Raw genomic sequence first — 16632 nt, 5'->3', positions numbered from 1 at the left:
GTCCTATTTATTTTACCATATGATATGTGGCTACTGGTGAAGTTGCCCCATGAATAACTAGTTGTCAAACATGTTAGCAGTTAGGAATTTCAATCCCGATTTATAACCTCCAAAAGTCTTAACCCAGGGTAACCTTGGGCCAAACACCTACACTTTTAGCAAAGGTTTCCCAACTTAAGGGAGCTTTAAAAACTTAATAGAGTTTTGTAACTCATGTGACAATTTCAAGGAAGAAAGGATAGCAAACAGACATGTAAATAAACAATCTTAAGAACACTAGAATCACTTTAAGATTGGAAGAGAATGGCGTCCAAATATCAGAAACCTTATGATTTGCTCTACCATTTTTTTTTTTTTTTTTTTTTTGCAGTACGCGGGCCTCTCACTGTTGTGGCCTCTCCCGTTGCGGAGCACAGGTTCCGGACGCGCAGGCCCAGCGGCCATGGCTCACGGGCCCAGCCGCTCCACGGCATGTGGGATCCTCCCGGACTGGGGCACGAACCCGTGTCCCCCGCATCAGCAGGCGGACTCTCAACCACTGCGCCACCAGGGAAGCCCTGCTCTACCATTTTTAAAAGACTAAATTCTCACTTAAAATTTTTAAGATTTTACCTGGGAATATAATATTAGGTTTAGAACTATTCCTCTACCTGAAGTAGAAATAAAAGATATTTGCTTTAAAAAGGTTAGCGTTAACAGTCCCTATATAAATTCTAGAAAGGTTAGAAATGTTTCTACCCAAAGACTGCAGCCAGGTAAGAGTGTTTTTTCCCTGTAATAAGCACATAGGCTCAAAATTTTAATGTTTTTTTTACAAACACAAGATAATAGAGAATGAGTATCTCTAAAATACGTGGAAAACATCACTGAAAAACATAAATGAGAGAGAAATAGTCTCTCAACTCACAAAAATAAGATGGATGCAACTCTTCCATTCTGTTTTCACGTTGAGTCCTGAGATGTTACACGCGTCACTTTCCTGGATTTTACTTCCCAAACTGTCTTCCTGTGTCAGAATTTCTGGCGCTGGCCTCTCTTGCCTGCTTTTTCCATCATGTTTTGAATGCAGCACTTTTTCATTTGCACCCAGCATGGAGAACTACAACATAGTCCCTTGAGTTGATCAGAGTTCATTCTTTTATCATTTTCTCCAACTGCCTGCGTTCCATTTTTAAACAATAGAGGGGGAATGTGCCTCACGCAGAAATAATCCATTCACTTTGGCTGAAGTAGGAGTGGCGGATGCCTCCAGGGAAGCAAGCTCAGGCCAACTTCCAGGACACGCGGCTCTCACTCGCCCTGCCTCACCTCCACCATTACCAGTGTGAACCACAGCCTCCATCACTACCTAGGAATTGCTCCAATTCTGGTATTCCCCTACTTTCTTAAACTGCCCCATTTTCCTCCTATAGATGGTCTTTTCCAGACATTAAGATAATTTTTAAAACTATTTTCCGGCTGCTCAAAACGTTATTGAGGAAAGACCCTCGTGACGTCATGATAAGATGGTACAGTGATCTGGCAACTTCCCATTCTTCCCTCATTGTCTATTTTCTCCACAAATTATACATGAAAGCGGCAACCTGAGTTTAAACCTATGAGCAGAGTACTAGGCACAAAGTAGAGATTTGGTATACACTTATTCAACCCTGTCCAAATTCCTCATATCCCTACGCCTGTTACATGGGTTACTAGTGGATGACTGCAAGCCTTTCTGGAGTTTACTAAAAGGGAGTATAGTAGCTATTTAGATTCCCTCTTTCAACCAAAATCATCATTGTGAATTTTGGTAAAATGTCATCTATTAAATGTATCGTTTCTGTGCTTACTGTCAAGTTCTAACTCTATAAAGTTCTTCTTGAGAAAAAAGGACCGCCTCCCTTTTATAAAACCTGACTTAATTCTATTAAATTTCATCCTTGGTCTTGACACTCATCACTGGCCAGAACTGGAAGGAGTCTATCCCTAAAACAAGTTGCATTTAAAACAGGTAAATTGATGTATTCCTGTAGAGTCTATAATCTAAGTACATTTCCAGATCTCTGTAATTAAAGCAGCAATTTGTATGGGGCTACAGCCACGGGGAAGAGGAAAAGAGGGAGAAAAAGAGAGGCATCTTTCATCATTATTGGTTTGTTGTACACTTTACCCATGCTTTTAAAATAGAAGTGAAATTTAATCTTCAAAATGAAAAAATAGACACATTTTCTAATAGTAAAATATAAGATTAAAATACTTAAAAATAAAGTGTTAGTGTGAAATAGGGCTTTTTTATATTAAAAAATGAAACATCTTAGATTTGCTTTTCTTGTCTAAATCCTCTTAACTTATTAATAGTTACAACTTTCCAGAGTAGCTTTTATGAGACGCTGAAGGAGACAGGGGGCAGGAGGGGATTCTTTTTCGAGATATGAAGTCAGGACCTGAATGTATACATCGGACAGAGCAGTTTTCAACTTCAGATCTGTCCACCAGCGCTAGAGAAAGGAATGATGTATTTCCTACCTTGAGACTTTTCATTACGTTTTCTTCTTCTTGGGGTTAAATTCTTTTCAAGGATATTCTACTTGTAAAAATTATTTTATTCTAGCTATAAAACATCTCATTTAAGAAAAACACATTTTATAGCCTTGCATAAAATCCCCGCAAAAGCCATCAAGATATGGAGACATCAGGCCTTCAAAACATAAATCTGATCATGTGCCCTTGAAATAGTATGAACATTTAACAAAGTGACGTTATATTCTTATATTTGTCTGTCATGAGATGAAAGGCCGGGAGGCATATGGTGATTAATAACAGTTCCTGAGCTTCTAAAGAAATTTTACAACGAAATGACTAACTGCTTAAAAGAATGAGTTTTTCAAGAGCGCCCTTTCTGTTCCATTGATGTTTTTCATCCCATTTATCTCCTTAAAGAATCTCAAGCCAAAAGAATAGGCTTCCTTTTAAGCCACCGAAAAATGGGATCTGATGGAATCTTCCCGTAACTCCCGATGTTTTCCAACGTTGCTTTCTTCTTGCTGGTTTCGCCTCTCAATGGTTATTCTGTATTTCTTCCTGGGTAAAGGGAAAGCGAATGTAGTAATAAAACCTCGCTTGGCTACAAAATACTATGGTTTCTCTTACAAAGAATGCCCTCAAGGGACATCTGGGTTTGGGTTAATAAATGAGAAGTGACACAATATGAAACCCTGGTCAAAGATTAAAGTAGTGTGCCCTAAGGCATTGTGCCCTTATTCAAGGAGGAAAATTGGTCTGCTTTCCCAGACGCCATAGAACAAGCCTTCCCCTTCTTCCCTGGGTGCCTCGTGGGTTAAGTCTTGTCTATTCTGCCACAGAAGCTCTCCCCAGCTCCCAGGATATGCCCTAGATAAAGATCAGATGAAGCGTACAGGAATACAATTGTCCCCACAAAGAGTCACATACACCCGCAGTTACAGTTCCATACAGAAATGAAAAAAATCATGGTCCGCTGACTTAAGAATAAGCCACAAACTCAACCACCAAAGATTGCAGAGGAATGAACAGGTCTCAAGATGCGAAACTATCGGTATCTTGAACACACATAAATATTACAACTTTACAAGACTCGGGGCTTAACCACAGTGGTCACTAAGCATGTGGGTTCTCAAATACTGAGCACAGATGTCCTGAGAGCATAGGCTGCTTGGAGCCACTACGTCCTCTACCAGAAGGTGAGCCCAGCACCTGTTTCTAAACTGGAGGAAGCCGGAGACTGGGGAAGTTGATTCTCCCTTTGTCCAGATTCCCTCTCCACTTTCGCATGTGGTGGGCGGTAGGAATGGGGTCAGAATATTTGTAAGCCAAAGACAGCAGTGGCTCTGTAGCCCATAGGGGGAGGCAATAGAAACCTTGACCCACTGCCTGGTATGCTAACCCACTGACCACCAAACCAGCGTCACACCAAAGGAATGGCTCAGTTCTTCTCACCACATGCTTTTTGGGTAAGAGCAAGATAGGCACAGGTCACAAGGAGGATCGTTCGAAGGCAAGTGGCAAAGGGGAGTGAATTTTAAAACCTTATAAAGTGGTCCTAACCTGAAAAAGTAGAAGGCCATTAGCAAACCAGCTCCTAGTAAGGCTCCCACAACAATTCCTGTCACCGCTGACTCTTCTAGGCCACCTGCTTGAAAAAGAAACAGAGATAATCTGAGTTCATATTGAGAAATAGCTAGAAATCCCTCATTCTGACGTTTCAGTCATTGAAAACTTTCATTCATTGGAAGGTGTTTCTCAATTTCCCACTTGGGGCAAATTTTCCAATTTTCCTTTCTTTTTGAGAACTATTTTCTAGGGGATCCTGTTCGTTGTTGTGGCAGTGGTGGTTGTGGTTTGGTTTGGGGTTTGAGGGTTTTTTACCAAGTGCAAAACTTAAAAAGCACTTAAGGGCTTCCCTGGTGGCGCAGTGGTTGAGAGTCCGCCTGCCGATGCAGGGGACACGGGTTCGTGCCCCGGTCTGGGAAGATTCCACATGCCACAGAGCGGCTGGGCCCGTGAGCCATGGCCGCTGAGCCTGCGCGTCCGGAGCCTGTGCTCCGCAACGGGAGAGGCCACAACAGTGAGAGGCCCGCATACCGCAAAAAAAAAAAAAAAAAAAAAAGCACTTAAGAAAATACTAGATGAATGACTGTTACAAAAAAATAAAAGTGGGAATAAAGCAGGTTCAAGGAGGATTTGAAGAAAACTGGAAACTGAAGTTTTCAGATCTAGCCACACTCTTGAGTTTACTGGCAGAGAAGACAACCATGGAGACCATGGGACTGAGCCGGCTCTTCTCATTTTCAGTGTCACTTGGATGGTGACACTTCCAAGTGCTGGAAGATTTGGTGAGAAAATTCATTGGGTTAATGTTCTGTTTCTAGATATTCTCTCACCAAAGCCAGAGTTTCATGTCAAAATGTCTTATATAGCTTTGTGAAAATGTAACAGTTTGAAACAATCAAGTTCAGTAGTGTCCCAGTTATTATATAAAAACGATAAATAGCTAGCTTGTGTAGAAAGAGTTTAGGACACAGTCTTACATGCACTCGTATTTAATCCTCAGAGCAGTCCTAAGAGTGGGATACATTTCTTTCATTTTACATATGAGAAAACTGAGGCTTAAAGAAATAGAAGAACACTCCTGGGTTCACAAAACCAGTAAGTGACAACGGTGGGATTCCAAATCCAGGCCCAATAACTCCAGAGACTGTGTTCTTAACATATTTCTGCCTTATGCCTTCCCGTAATTATTGCATATACAAAAATACCTCACAGGTTAAAGACTGTCCCCAAGACATAAGGAGCACACATACATTAGCCTAAAGTGAACAAGTTCCCTGAAAGGTCGATACTCACTTTGCCCTCCCTCAGTAGCTTATCAAAGCGTCTTGCTAAAACAATGATTTCCAACCATTTTCCTACTTTTAAGCTCCTTATGAGACCCTCCACTTGCTTCTATATTTATGACAAGGCTGCTCATAAATAACAGATTTCACACTTATTTGCCAATTTGTAAATTTTCAGGTGCCTAAGGGACACTGGTTCTGAGGGATAAGAGAATAAATACAAACTTTGAAACAAGAGATGAATAAGCGAGTGACATTTAGTATTTGATATTTTAATCCTCCCTAAAAGTGTAAATCTCAAATACTAAGAAATTATAGTACAAGATGTAAAAATAGGGAGATGCCTTCTACCACTTTGGAAAAGGATGGAAGGGAAGAAGGACCTAGAAGCCTCTGCTGAAGGCGGATGCCAGTTTGTGAACTGTTCCCATGGGTTTTACCACATCAGAAACAGGAACCTGCACTTTCAGGGCATGACCCCTGCATTATACTGATACCATAGATGATGAAACACAGAGCGAATTAAGTCTCTAAACTTACATGCTTTGCAAGGAGAGCTGTTTGTGTGCTCCACCATTCTGGTTTCATCTATTCTCAGCTTTAAAGGTCCCCAAGGATATTTGACGTTCGGTCGCATTTCAAAACGACCTTCTTTTCCAAAGTAATCACCAATAACCTATATAAAGGCAAAAAATATATACATATACACACTGAAAGGTCAAAGTTATCTGGTTCCAAAGGAGGCACAGAGTAGGCTCCCCTGTCGTTCACACTGACTACAATGGTGTGTTTCTGAGGACTTTGTAGGTCAAGATTTCCAGGCGCCAACAGCGCTCTTAAGGTGAGCATAATTTATGGAGAGCGGGCTCCCCATGGCAGGGAAGGTGGTTATACAGAAAGCAATAAGCTGGGAAGGCATGGCTTTTCCCTTGCTCACGGGAGAGGGTACTGCTTCTCCCACCTGCCACAGAGCAGCCCACGTGGTCAGCCATCTGTCAGGCCCAAGTTCCTTTCAGGGATGAGGGATGTCAGGACCCATCTTAAGGGTCCCAGGCTAAGTGGGCCTCACACCACTCAGTTAGCTTGGCATATAATTCAAGCATTAAAAAGCGTCTTCAGGAACTTCCCACTTCACCCTCCTCGGGTTGCAAAACTATTCCCCATCCTGACTTCAGGGGTTACATTCTCCTCTCTGATGAATTTACCCTATTTACACCCCACTTCCAAGCTGAACTCCTTTTCAATTAGCTCCTGTGGCCCCTGAAAAAAATCAGTATTCTTTTATGGGTCAGTTCAAGGTTCACTCTCAGTTTCTGCTTCAACAGCCGTTTCATCAGCTCCCTGAGCCCTGACCTAGAAGTACCTTCGCACCCCGGTTCTCGGGATCCGTTTCCCTCTTGTCTGGGCACCGGCACCCTGCTCCTGAGCGGCCTGTGACACTCCCTCCCCCTCTCTCTCCTGAAGGAGGCCCAGCAAGCTCTCATAGGCCATTTCATGTCAGAATGAAAAGAATTCTAGATAATCACCAAACTAACAATCACTGGCATGTACTGAGCACATACCAAGTACTTTACACACATGCACTCCTGACTCCTCACCACAACCCTATCTATAATAGATGGTTACTATCCACCTTTTATAGAGGGGGAGACTCGAATATACAGGAGACCCAGACCATCGAAGAGTAAAAAACCGTGCAGTAAATGCAGCAAGTGCGGGTCCTGCCGGCTCAGCCCCTCCCACAAAGGCCAAGTACGTGTGGACTGAGAGAAGACAGTCCTTCATGCAGGGTCGCAGGAAGTGTGACAGGAGCATCAACTCTGGGTGAGAGCCTTCAGAGAAGCAGAGAGGGAGCCGCATTATGGGACCTGAAACACTGCCTATTCCTATAATCCTTATTTATATATTTATCATGTAAAGTTTATACAGTCCTTTTCTAGGTTCCATTCTATCTGGTGTTTGTGATCATCACGTGAGGTCAGCAAGGGAGAGATTATGATTTCCTCATTACAGCCGAGGAAGCTGAGGCCAAGAGCTTGACACCCCAGGAAGTGTCAGAAACTCCTCTGTGTGTCCAGGGCACCCTTTTCTCTTCGTGATGCTATCCTGAAACTCCATCATCTTTTGAAATACTAATGCATGTCCAGTTTGTACCCACCCCTGCCAAAAACAATTTTTTTTTCAGATTTTTAGGGAGGAAGTAAATACACAATTTCACTTTACGTCTCTCAGCTGATGATGCTGTCCTGTATCTTAGGATTGAGGTGTGATTCTTGGCCACTTGAAAGGTAGGATTTCCCCACTTAGGATAAACGTGGAACCATTTCCTGAAGTCTTCCCTGATACCCTCAACCAGAAGGAAGCCCTCTCTTGGAAACTCCCTGTGTGCAGCTCATTTTTATTTGGAGGCTGCTTTCGGGGCAGCTATTTGGACACCAGGACAAATACATTCCCTGGAATTTCAAGAAGCAGAGGAGCGGCTGGGGCAGAAGTCCTGTTTGCTTACCTCCTGGGTGCCCGCTTCCGTGTCGGTCATGGCAATCACGGAGAAATCCCCGTACCGGTCTCCATTGGCATCTATGGACACCTGCCCGGCAATACCTAGAGGATGAGATGGAAAGGACTCCAGTTGGTTACTTAAAATGCCTCTGTCCGCCAACAAAAACAAGAAAATGAATTGACAGGACTTTTTAAAACAAACTCATGCCACAGGGAATCTCATCAAACTCGGAGCATTTTTGTTGGCATTTGAAAAGACATTGTAATTTCATCTGTGTCTGCATTCCTAAATTCTTAACATTTCTCCATTTAAAAATGAAAAGAAAAGAAACAAATGACCTTCTTTGGGGAATATGTTAAAGAAGAAAAAAAAAGATTAAGGCTAATTCTGAAAGCAGTATGCTTATCCCAGAGTTTTGTATTAATTTTTTTTTAAAAATGCAGAGCGAGAAGCGGAGCTGTAGTACAGTTCCTAGACTTGTCATGGGTTCACGTTATCACTGGGCAAACATTATAAAAGAAAACCCGTTCCAGGCCCAGGACTCAGTGAATGTGCTTGCCTGTGGGCTCCTTGGACGCCCAGGAGAGCAAAGGGCCTGCTTCGCAGGTCATGGGAGCCAAGAGCAAAGCTGAGCTAGTTTTATCTCACTTGTGTTCATTCATTCATTGTTTGGGGGGTTTTGTTTTTGTCTTCCAGTTTAATGGAGATGTAACTGACATATCTCACTGTGTGAGTTTCAAGTGTACAGCATAAAGGTTTGACTTACAGATACTGTGAAATGAGTTTAACATTCATCATCTCATATAGATACAGTAAAGTATTCATTGTTTATCCAGTGATAACTAGGGGCTGAATATAATGCTGAGGCAAAGATGATCTGGACACAGTGTCTGCTCAAGAGAGAGGCAGCCTAGACAAGGGGTTTATTTTGGTGGCGCTGGACTCCAACTGCCTGCATCTGAATCCCAGCTTTCACATTTCCTAGCCTATGACCTTGGGCAAGGATTTAGCCCACAGAGCCTCAGTCTCCAGGACTGTAAAAGAGGCCTAATAGTAGCTCCCTGCCAAGAGGCTGCTGAAAAGATTAAGTGAGCTAAAACAGGTAAAGTGCTTTCAACATGGGTTTAAGAGAAGTCGGTCGTTTCCTTCTTTTGTCGTTACTTCTATCGCTATGCCTGGACTCTGGGAGGGGACATTCTGACTGTGCCCACGCCACTCAGAAGAGGAGCTGGCACCTCTAGTGGGAGACTCCTGGGGACTCAGTAAAAGACAGCAGGTCTTTTACAGGAATGTTGGTGAAGCCTCTGATTCAGACAAGCAGCCAGCAGAGTGTGGGAGTGTTCTAGGCAGAAAGGCAGCCCTGTTAGTATTTACAAAGCCACAAAAGCTGAAAGGAATCCAAGGGACGGTGAGGTTTTGGGGGAGGTGGCCCATGTGTATGGAAGGGAACAGTGAGACGTAAAGCTGGAACAGCTGGAACAGGGTGGCCAGAGCATGGAGGGCCTTGAGTGCCACGCAAAGGATTTGGATTTGCTTTGGTTAGCAATGGTGGCTCACAGCAGCTAATCAATAAAAGCAAATACGTATATACTATTAGTTGATATTAAATATGTCTATATTGCAATTTTCATTAACTAAGAGAATTTATATGTCAGCCACATTCTAAGTATTTGTTTTCTTTCAATTTAAACTGTGGCAAAGTTCAGTGTAATTCTTAATTGGCACCTCTACTGATGTGGTTCTCTCCGGAAGTAAAATGAATGTCTGGGAAAAGGGATCCCAAGGGAACGCTCCATCCTCTAGTGTGGTTTGGAGAGGGCAAGTATGTGGGTTTACTGTCCTCTGGGTTGCTGTTTGAAGGCCCACTGATTTTTCCAGACTTTGGTCTCCTTTGCCGGAAACAGAATGGAGCTACTATTCATCTTGATTTCTTTGTCTTCTTAACATAGACTGATTACAAAGGATACACCTATTTCAAGCTAGCTTATCCTTGACAGTCTATACAACTTTTAAGTAATTAATGTCATTTGAATATATATACATTTATCTCCAAACATATTGGCTGTCTAAAACCATATGCCGTTCTGTTCAGAGGTGTTTATGATGGTGTGTTCTGCTACGTGTTTTGCAGAGTATTTTATAAGGCAAGGTGGCCCTAGTAATCCAAGACCTCACTACACTTTAAGCTATTACAATTCTGCCAAGAAATGGGGTGTGAACCCTCAGGTGGCCAATTAGCAAGTGAGACTTCACCTGAGAGTATTATACATAAGGTGAGATCGTCAGGCTGACAGCAGAATTTTCCTGTACATAAGTAATGAGACTTTTCACCCTCATTTCTATTGGCCTGTAGCGGAGCTCGAGGTTTGAGCCACAGTCCTATTTACCTTGTCACTCTGACGTCTCACACAGAGAGGAAATTCAGCTTCTTCCCAGGCCATTTATTGAAAACCTTGAGATTTGGTCATAGGTTTCACGGTAATGAAATCCAAATCTGTCAAATAACGTCCAGAGTATTTTTCCCTTGACAACTTTATGGTCACTTACAGTGACCATTAAAATTTAAATGGTTTTTAATTTTAGAACAGTTGGGGATTTTTTTATAGTTCTTTTGTGGGCTACCCTCAGATTGATCATTGTTTAGCAAATAAAAGGGGTTCTTCAAACAATTCAAGGTCAAAACTTACCTTGGCTTCAATTATCTTTACATTTGGACAAATGAGATTCTAAGTTTAGACTGAACTATACAGTTGATTGTTTTGGGACTCATTTCGTATTGCCTGTGTAGACCCAGCCCTAGAATGGAAGCATCAGGTTGGCCTATGGGAAAATTTAGTCCATGTCCTCTAAAGAAAACTGAGTTCCAGCCATTGTGGGCACCTGCCCTTCCCTTAACAACCTCCCTCAGATGACCAAGAGCAAATGACCACATCGTGTAGTGAGGAGTAACTAGGAACAGGATGTGGCCTACCAAGGTCATGTCCACACATGCCGGTTTCTCAGTGCACAGGACACAACTTCTGGGAAATTTGACTCAGTCCTAATATGCCCCCTGACTTATCCTATTTGATTCCAACTCCTCAGCTGAAGCAGTCAGAGGTCGAGCAAGATAATCCTGGAGGCTTATTTTATTCGTTCATGTCCTACAATCTGTCCAGAGTTAAAGCAGATGTCACTCTAGTTTTGAGTAAGATGTGGCATCCACTGAAACCACCAAGGAGAAATGAAATCCACCAAATGTCACCATAGCTGCTGCCCAGACAACTCTCGCTGGAACTTGACCTCTCTGTACCATCCTACCCTTTCTAATAACCAAGGGCAAGACGAGGCAGTGGAGTGGACGGGAGTCCCAAGGGAAAAAAAAACACGTGCCCCAAATCTAGCCTTGATAAATACATATAGGCATAGCCCCAGTGCATTAAAGGACGAGTTGGCATGATGCAGAACTGAAAGGGTCTTTGTCAGTCATCGGCTAGTCCAGCCCCCTTAGTACTGGTGACAAAGAAGAAGCCCAAAGGACTGAGGTCACAGCCAGTGGCTAGGTTGTGGGTTTCCTGACCTCTGGTCAGTGACCTGTATGGCAGCGGTCCTCAGATGCTACCCACCAGCATACTACAGTTTATTTTCCTCAGCCCCCAGAAAGCCCCCATCTAAAAAAGACTCAGGACAGATCCTGACCCTCGACACCCTCTGGTGGCTTTCCATCTCACTCAGGTGGAAACCCAAGGTCCTCAGTGCAGCTTCCGGGCCCACAGGATCTGGCCCCACTACCTCTGACTCTGGCTACGATCACGCTGCGGCTCACACACTGCTGCAGTCACGCCGGCCTCCTCGCTCTTACGGGGGCCCTCAGCACTCTCCTGCCAGATACACTCAGGGTCTCTGTGTTTGCTGCTGCCTCTGGAATATTCTCTCCTAAACATCTACATAATTTCTCTCACTACTCTGAGGTCTCTACTCAACCACCGCTTATCAGAAAGACCTTCCCAGACAACTCTATTTAAATTAGCAGTCCTACCACACACCCCCATCACTTTCCAGCCCCCTAACCTGCTTTACTTTATAGCCCCTGAAGTGGTATATTTATTCGTTTATCGCCAGTTCCCCCTACCACCATGGAAGCTCAGTTGATTGCAGGGGATTTCCCTAGTTCACCGCTGAATCCTCAGCGCCTTGACCGGCTCCTGGCACATAGTAAGTGCTCAAGAATATCTGATGCATGAATGAATGAGTGAATCTGAAGTTGACATCCGCAGGCCTCCAGCAGCTGGATCATTCTCATATTGAGTCTCATGTTCATTTTTTTTTTTTTGACTGATGGGGAGGTGAGAGGAAACTAGCACTCCACATGCTATTACCAAGAATATGGACTGGTAGACCTTTCTGGAAGATATTTGGCAATACCTAATGCACTTTAAAAGGTACCAACATACTTTTGGACCCATATAGGCCATGACTGAGAATGTTCCCTATTGGATGTACTCACAAAAATTCATCAAGATGTGTAAGATCATAATAGCATTTTGCATAATAGCAGAAACTATAAACAACTGAAGTGCCCATCAATAGGAGACTGGTTACAGAAATACTTGTACAGCCAAACAGTGGAAAAATATGGAACCATCATGTAAAAATGTGCTGAATCTATGAGCGCTTATATGGAAAATTCTTCTACTTGACATACAAGTGAAAAAGCTAAGATGAAGAATGGCATTCATAGTATGACCCTTTTGTGTAAATTTTTTAGATAAGATATACAAATGCATATGTGCTGGCAGAAGGCATAAAATATTTTTAGGCTGAATCATAGGAAATTGTTAATAGTGATTACACTGGGGACAGGGGACTAGGGTGTGAAGGGAAAACTTTCACTTTTCATTTTGTACATTTGTACATTCAAATGTACATTTGTACATTCAAATTTTCCAGCCAAGAATGGTCTCATTCTTGTACAATGTTTAAATGTCAACAGAGATCGCTTGAGTGATGAGATGACGAGCCATTTTGTTGTTGTCATTGTTCTTATACTTCTCTGTTCTTAAGCAACAGCTGGTATTCACCATTTTAAAAAATAAAATATAAGCAGAGAGCTCAAATGGACCTGCTTATCATCTCAAACCTCCCAGTTTTGAACAGAGGAATGTATATCTGGGATTATTCCTTTTAAAACTGATCACAGGGCTTCCCTGGTGGCGCAGTGGTTGAGAGTCCACCTGCCGATGCAGGGGACACGGGTTCGTGCCCCGGTCCGGGAAGATCCCACATGCCGCGGAGCGGCTGAGCCCATGAGCCATGGCCGCTGAGCCTGCGCGTCCGGAGCCTGTGCTCCGCAATGGGAGAGGCCGCAACAGAGAGAGGTCCGCGTACCGCAAAAAAAAAAAACTGATCACAGAACTCTTCACAAACTGATTATTTGTTGTGAATGAAGCTTGTGATTAATTTTAAGAAGCCTAGAGCTGTCATCTAGTAATCAGGAGACAAGGCTCTTCCTATTTCAGTGGGACTCTTTCAAAGCACTTTCACAAGTTTATCTCATTTAATTTTCACAACAAGCCTGTGAAGTGGGTTGATCTTAACTTATTATCCTTCTTCTACAGCTGAGAAAAGTAAGACACCGGCAAGGGCCCAAGGTTGTAAGAGAGAAAAACAGAACCAGGAAAGAAGCAGCTTGGTCAGCTGCAGAGTGTTGTTGCCTTGTAGACTGAAACCTCACCTTCAAATGTTCTGTTCCAAGTCTGCTGGATAATTTTCCCTCCATCCTTCTTACTGTAACCAGCTCTGAGTACTTCATGTAAAGCCAGGACGTAGAGGAGGATGGCATCGTGGAATCCTTCAACAAACATGTTAACCTGGAAAGGAAAGCCCAGCTGGGTGAGCCCAGACAACAAACGACTCACATTCGGGAATAATGTGGGCAAATCCAAGTGGTTAACAAGTTAGACTCGAGGCCCGTAAGTGATGGCAGAGGTGTGCGAAAGAGTAGCTAACAAGACTCATGCCACAATTTTCCTGGCACTGGCTTCGTCAGGAAAACCCTTCCCCCGTTTGGGAGTTTGGAGAGCAGACAAGATATTACAGAAGTCAAGAACATTGTACCTGTGGGCCAGGTTAAGTATTCCAGGCGCATCAGCCTTTGCCCATAGATGCCTCTGCACACGTGCCCTCCTTCTTCCCACATCTGCTCTCTACCTCAAGCCAACTAGAGTCCAACCTTCCCCCTGAGGTCTTCTCCATCTTCACCAGCCCCTGTGATCTCCATGCCCTGAATGTAGAGCATGGCTAAAAACACAGTAGGGATCCATTCATTCATATTCAAATACTACTGAACTCCTAGTAGAGCACAAAGGGGGCAAAGAGGAATGGACGCTGCCATCTCTGCCTGCCCAGCATTTCTGTCCTCTCCTCTACCAGCATCAACATCTCAGTTTCTCTTTCCAGTTTGTGTTCTGAGTAGTTCCAGGGCATCTGACCACTCCCTACCTCCAGTCCCTGCCAAGCTCCAAGGACAAGAATGGAAACGGGCCATTGGTTTATCTCAGTTGAGTCCTGGCTCAAGTAAGATAGCCCTTGCGCTCAGAAACGTACAACTTCATGTGAAATTGGAGAAGTCACTTAATCCTTCTGAGCCTTGTGTCCTTCTATAAGCACCATTTGGCAAGTTCTGATACCACATTTAAACCCACTGTAACGTTCATTGAACATGAACTGAGCAAATACAATCTTGAAACACTTAGTAGCTTACAGATTAGGTATAAGAGTACCCCCAAATTCCAGCCTTCTTCTTTCAGAAGAATGGAATTCCATGCAGCGGAGTGAATTGGGCAACCCACAGACAACCACGGTGAGGCATTGAGAGAGGCATTCCTGCCCCAGTCGTAGAAGGAAACCCCGGAGGAAGAGAGCCACCTGGTTCAAATACACAAACATTCACAGAAGACATGGCTCAACGTCCAGTTCTTCTTGGCCTCATCCCACCCTGAAGGACAATAAGTCCTGTTTGCATCAGAGGAGCAAATATTTCAGAATTGCCAAAGCCTAGTGCCGAGAGGCAGGCTAGAATAATGGTTAAAGAGCCTGGGCTCGCCACCCAGCTCTGCCACTTCCTGGCTGTGCTTTTGCACCACTCTGGGTCTCAGTTTTCCCCATCTGGAAAATGAGGAAAATATTTGTGCCTATCTCAAGGGGTTGCTGTCATGTTTAAGTGAACTAATAGATGTAAAATATGTAAAAGTCAGCACTCCCTGTTAGCTTTTGTTGTTATTGTCTAGAGACAGAGAATTATAAACCTAGGAATCCTGCTTAGCTTCTAATTCCTAATAGCAGTGTTCAAAAAATAAGGGATCTAATTACTATTACAACATATCTTATTGACCCACTTTACACTTAATGGAAACTAAGTCTCCTTGTTCATGCTTTCATATTCCAAACAGTTCTCTTCCACAAAGTCACGTCGTTAATTCCACCCAACTGCGATGGGTGCAGCCCAAGCTAGTCAATTCCACTGACCCTCTGGGAGAGGCAGAGGACAGAAGAGTATGGTTTACAGGAGACCCCTCAGTTAGCTGCTAGACCCAGAGTCTAATCCTGGCCCTGACATGTTAGTTGATCCCTCTAGTCTTCAATATCCTTATCGACTAAATGTGAGTTCAGTATCTACTCATCTCATAGAGCTCTTCTGGGGATTAAATGAACGAGTGCACGTAAAACATCTAACACAGCTCTTGGGACTGTGAAAGCAAATCGTAGACATTAGCTCTTACTGTTAGCCATCAAGTCTCAGAGTCATTATTTTTTTAGGCAAAGCAGAATGGTGTAGAAATAAAATCTACTAGTCAAAGATAATTTTCTGCTGATTGTGCTATGCTAATTCAATTTTCCAGAGGAATATGAAATTTTCACTTAGGCCACGAAGTCATCATGGCTTGAGAAAGTAGCATGCTGATGAGTTAATGAGTTTTAATGAGTGGACTGTAGCTGTGTAACTTAATCCTCAGGCCACAATAAAAACTATTTTTTCAAAAGATCAATCTTCCCTTTGATAATCGTATAAAAACCACCCTGCTCCAGAGGGAAGCATCATAGAATCGTGGAATATGGGAAACATAAGATGCCTTTGAAAAGCCCTGGTCCGATCCACTCCTTACTTTGAGAACCTAAAGGCATCACTCACCTGCCATCTCCCTGCATTCTGCAGGTGAGAGTTGTCCCATCTATAGTCCTTGTTCTGAGGGAGTCTAAGACAGCCCCTACTTAGACTGTGAAGTACCAGCTGCTGGACATCACCTGTCCACCTCGCTCCCTCCTCTTTCTCAAAATCCTAACCCTGGGCCGCCACGCTGCCACGGGCCACCCAAAGCACTGGACACGTGTCCCAGCACCACCCTCTGTCTGGCTCTTGAGCTCCCTTCCTTCTTGATACGCCCTCTGAGCTGCCCCCTCTAAAATCGGGATGGGAAGAACAATTATCTGGCTGAAAAACATGAACTTGGATTACTTCTGTCCTCACAGGCTTAATGGTAGAAGAGAATAGATAGGCTCTCAATATCTGCTCGTGTCCAAAAACTCATTTTATCTGGGTTTGCAAATGAAATGCAAAATTTACCTTCTTTCCTCTCAAATTGGCTGAGTGTCTCCCTCTCCTGCCAAAATTAGCAGGAGAGCTGCTGGCCCCCACTGAGGTTCACTCACACCCCAGCCCGCTGCGGGGGACGTTTCATAACACCTACCTCATAGGACCTCAAGCCAGAAGCAAGACCCCAGAGACCGTCTTTTCTCGAGGAG

General features: G+C 43.5%; 1 protein-coding gene across 2 annotated transcripts in view; it reads right to left on the bottom strand.

Annotated features, from left to right (window-relative positions):
- Nucleotides 1-362: 362 nt before the first annotated feature.
- NPR3 (natriuretic peptide receptor 3) overlaps nucleotides 363-16632 on the bottom strand; it is a 66370-nt gene continuing 50100 nt past the window's right edge. The window contains exons 4-8 of one of the 2 annotated variants that reach the window (XM_060146931.1): nucleotides 13565-13700; nucleotides 7858-7952; nucleotides 5892-6027; nucleotides 4063-4150; nucleotides 363-3060 (exon numbers count right to left, since the gene is read on the bottom strand). In XM_060146931.1, the coding sequence (XP_060002914.1) occupies nucleotides 2949-3060; nucleotides 4063-4150; nucleotides 5892-6027; nucleotides 7858-7952; nucleotides 13565-13700 (567 nt within the window). In that variant the 3' untranslated portion in view covers nucleotides 363-2948. The remainder of the gene's footprint in view (nucleotides 3061-4062; nucleotides 4151-5891; nucleotides 6028-7857; nucleotides 7953-13564; nucleotides 13701-16632) is intronic. The other variant, XM_060146932.1, reaches the window with a different exon arrangement.

This window comes from Lagenorhynchus albirostris, chromosome 3, assembly GCF_949774975.1.
Source record: "Lagenorhynchus albirostris chromosome 3, mLagAlb1.1, whole genome shotgun sequence".
In the NCBI taxonomy this organism is placed as follows: Eukaryota; Metazoa; Chordata; class Mammalia; order Artiodactyla; family Delphinidae; genus Lagenorhynchus; species Lagenorhynchus albirostris.
Note: the sequence above shows the minus strand (reverse complement) of the source record. Positions and strands in the feature narration are given on the sequence as shown.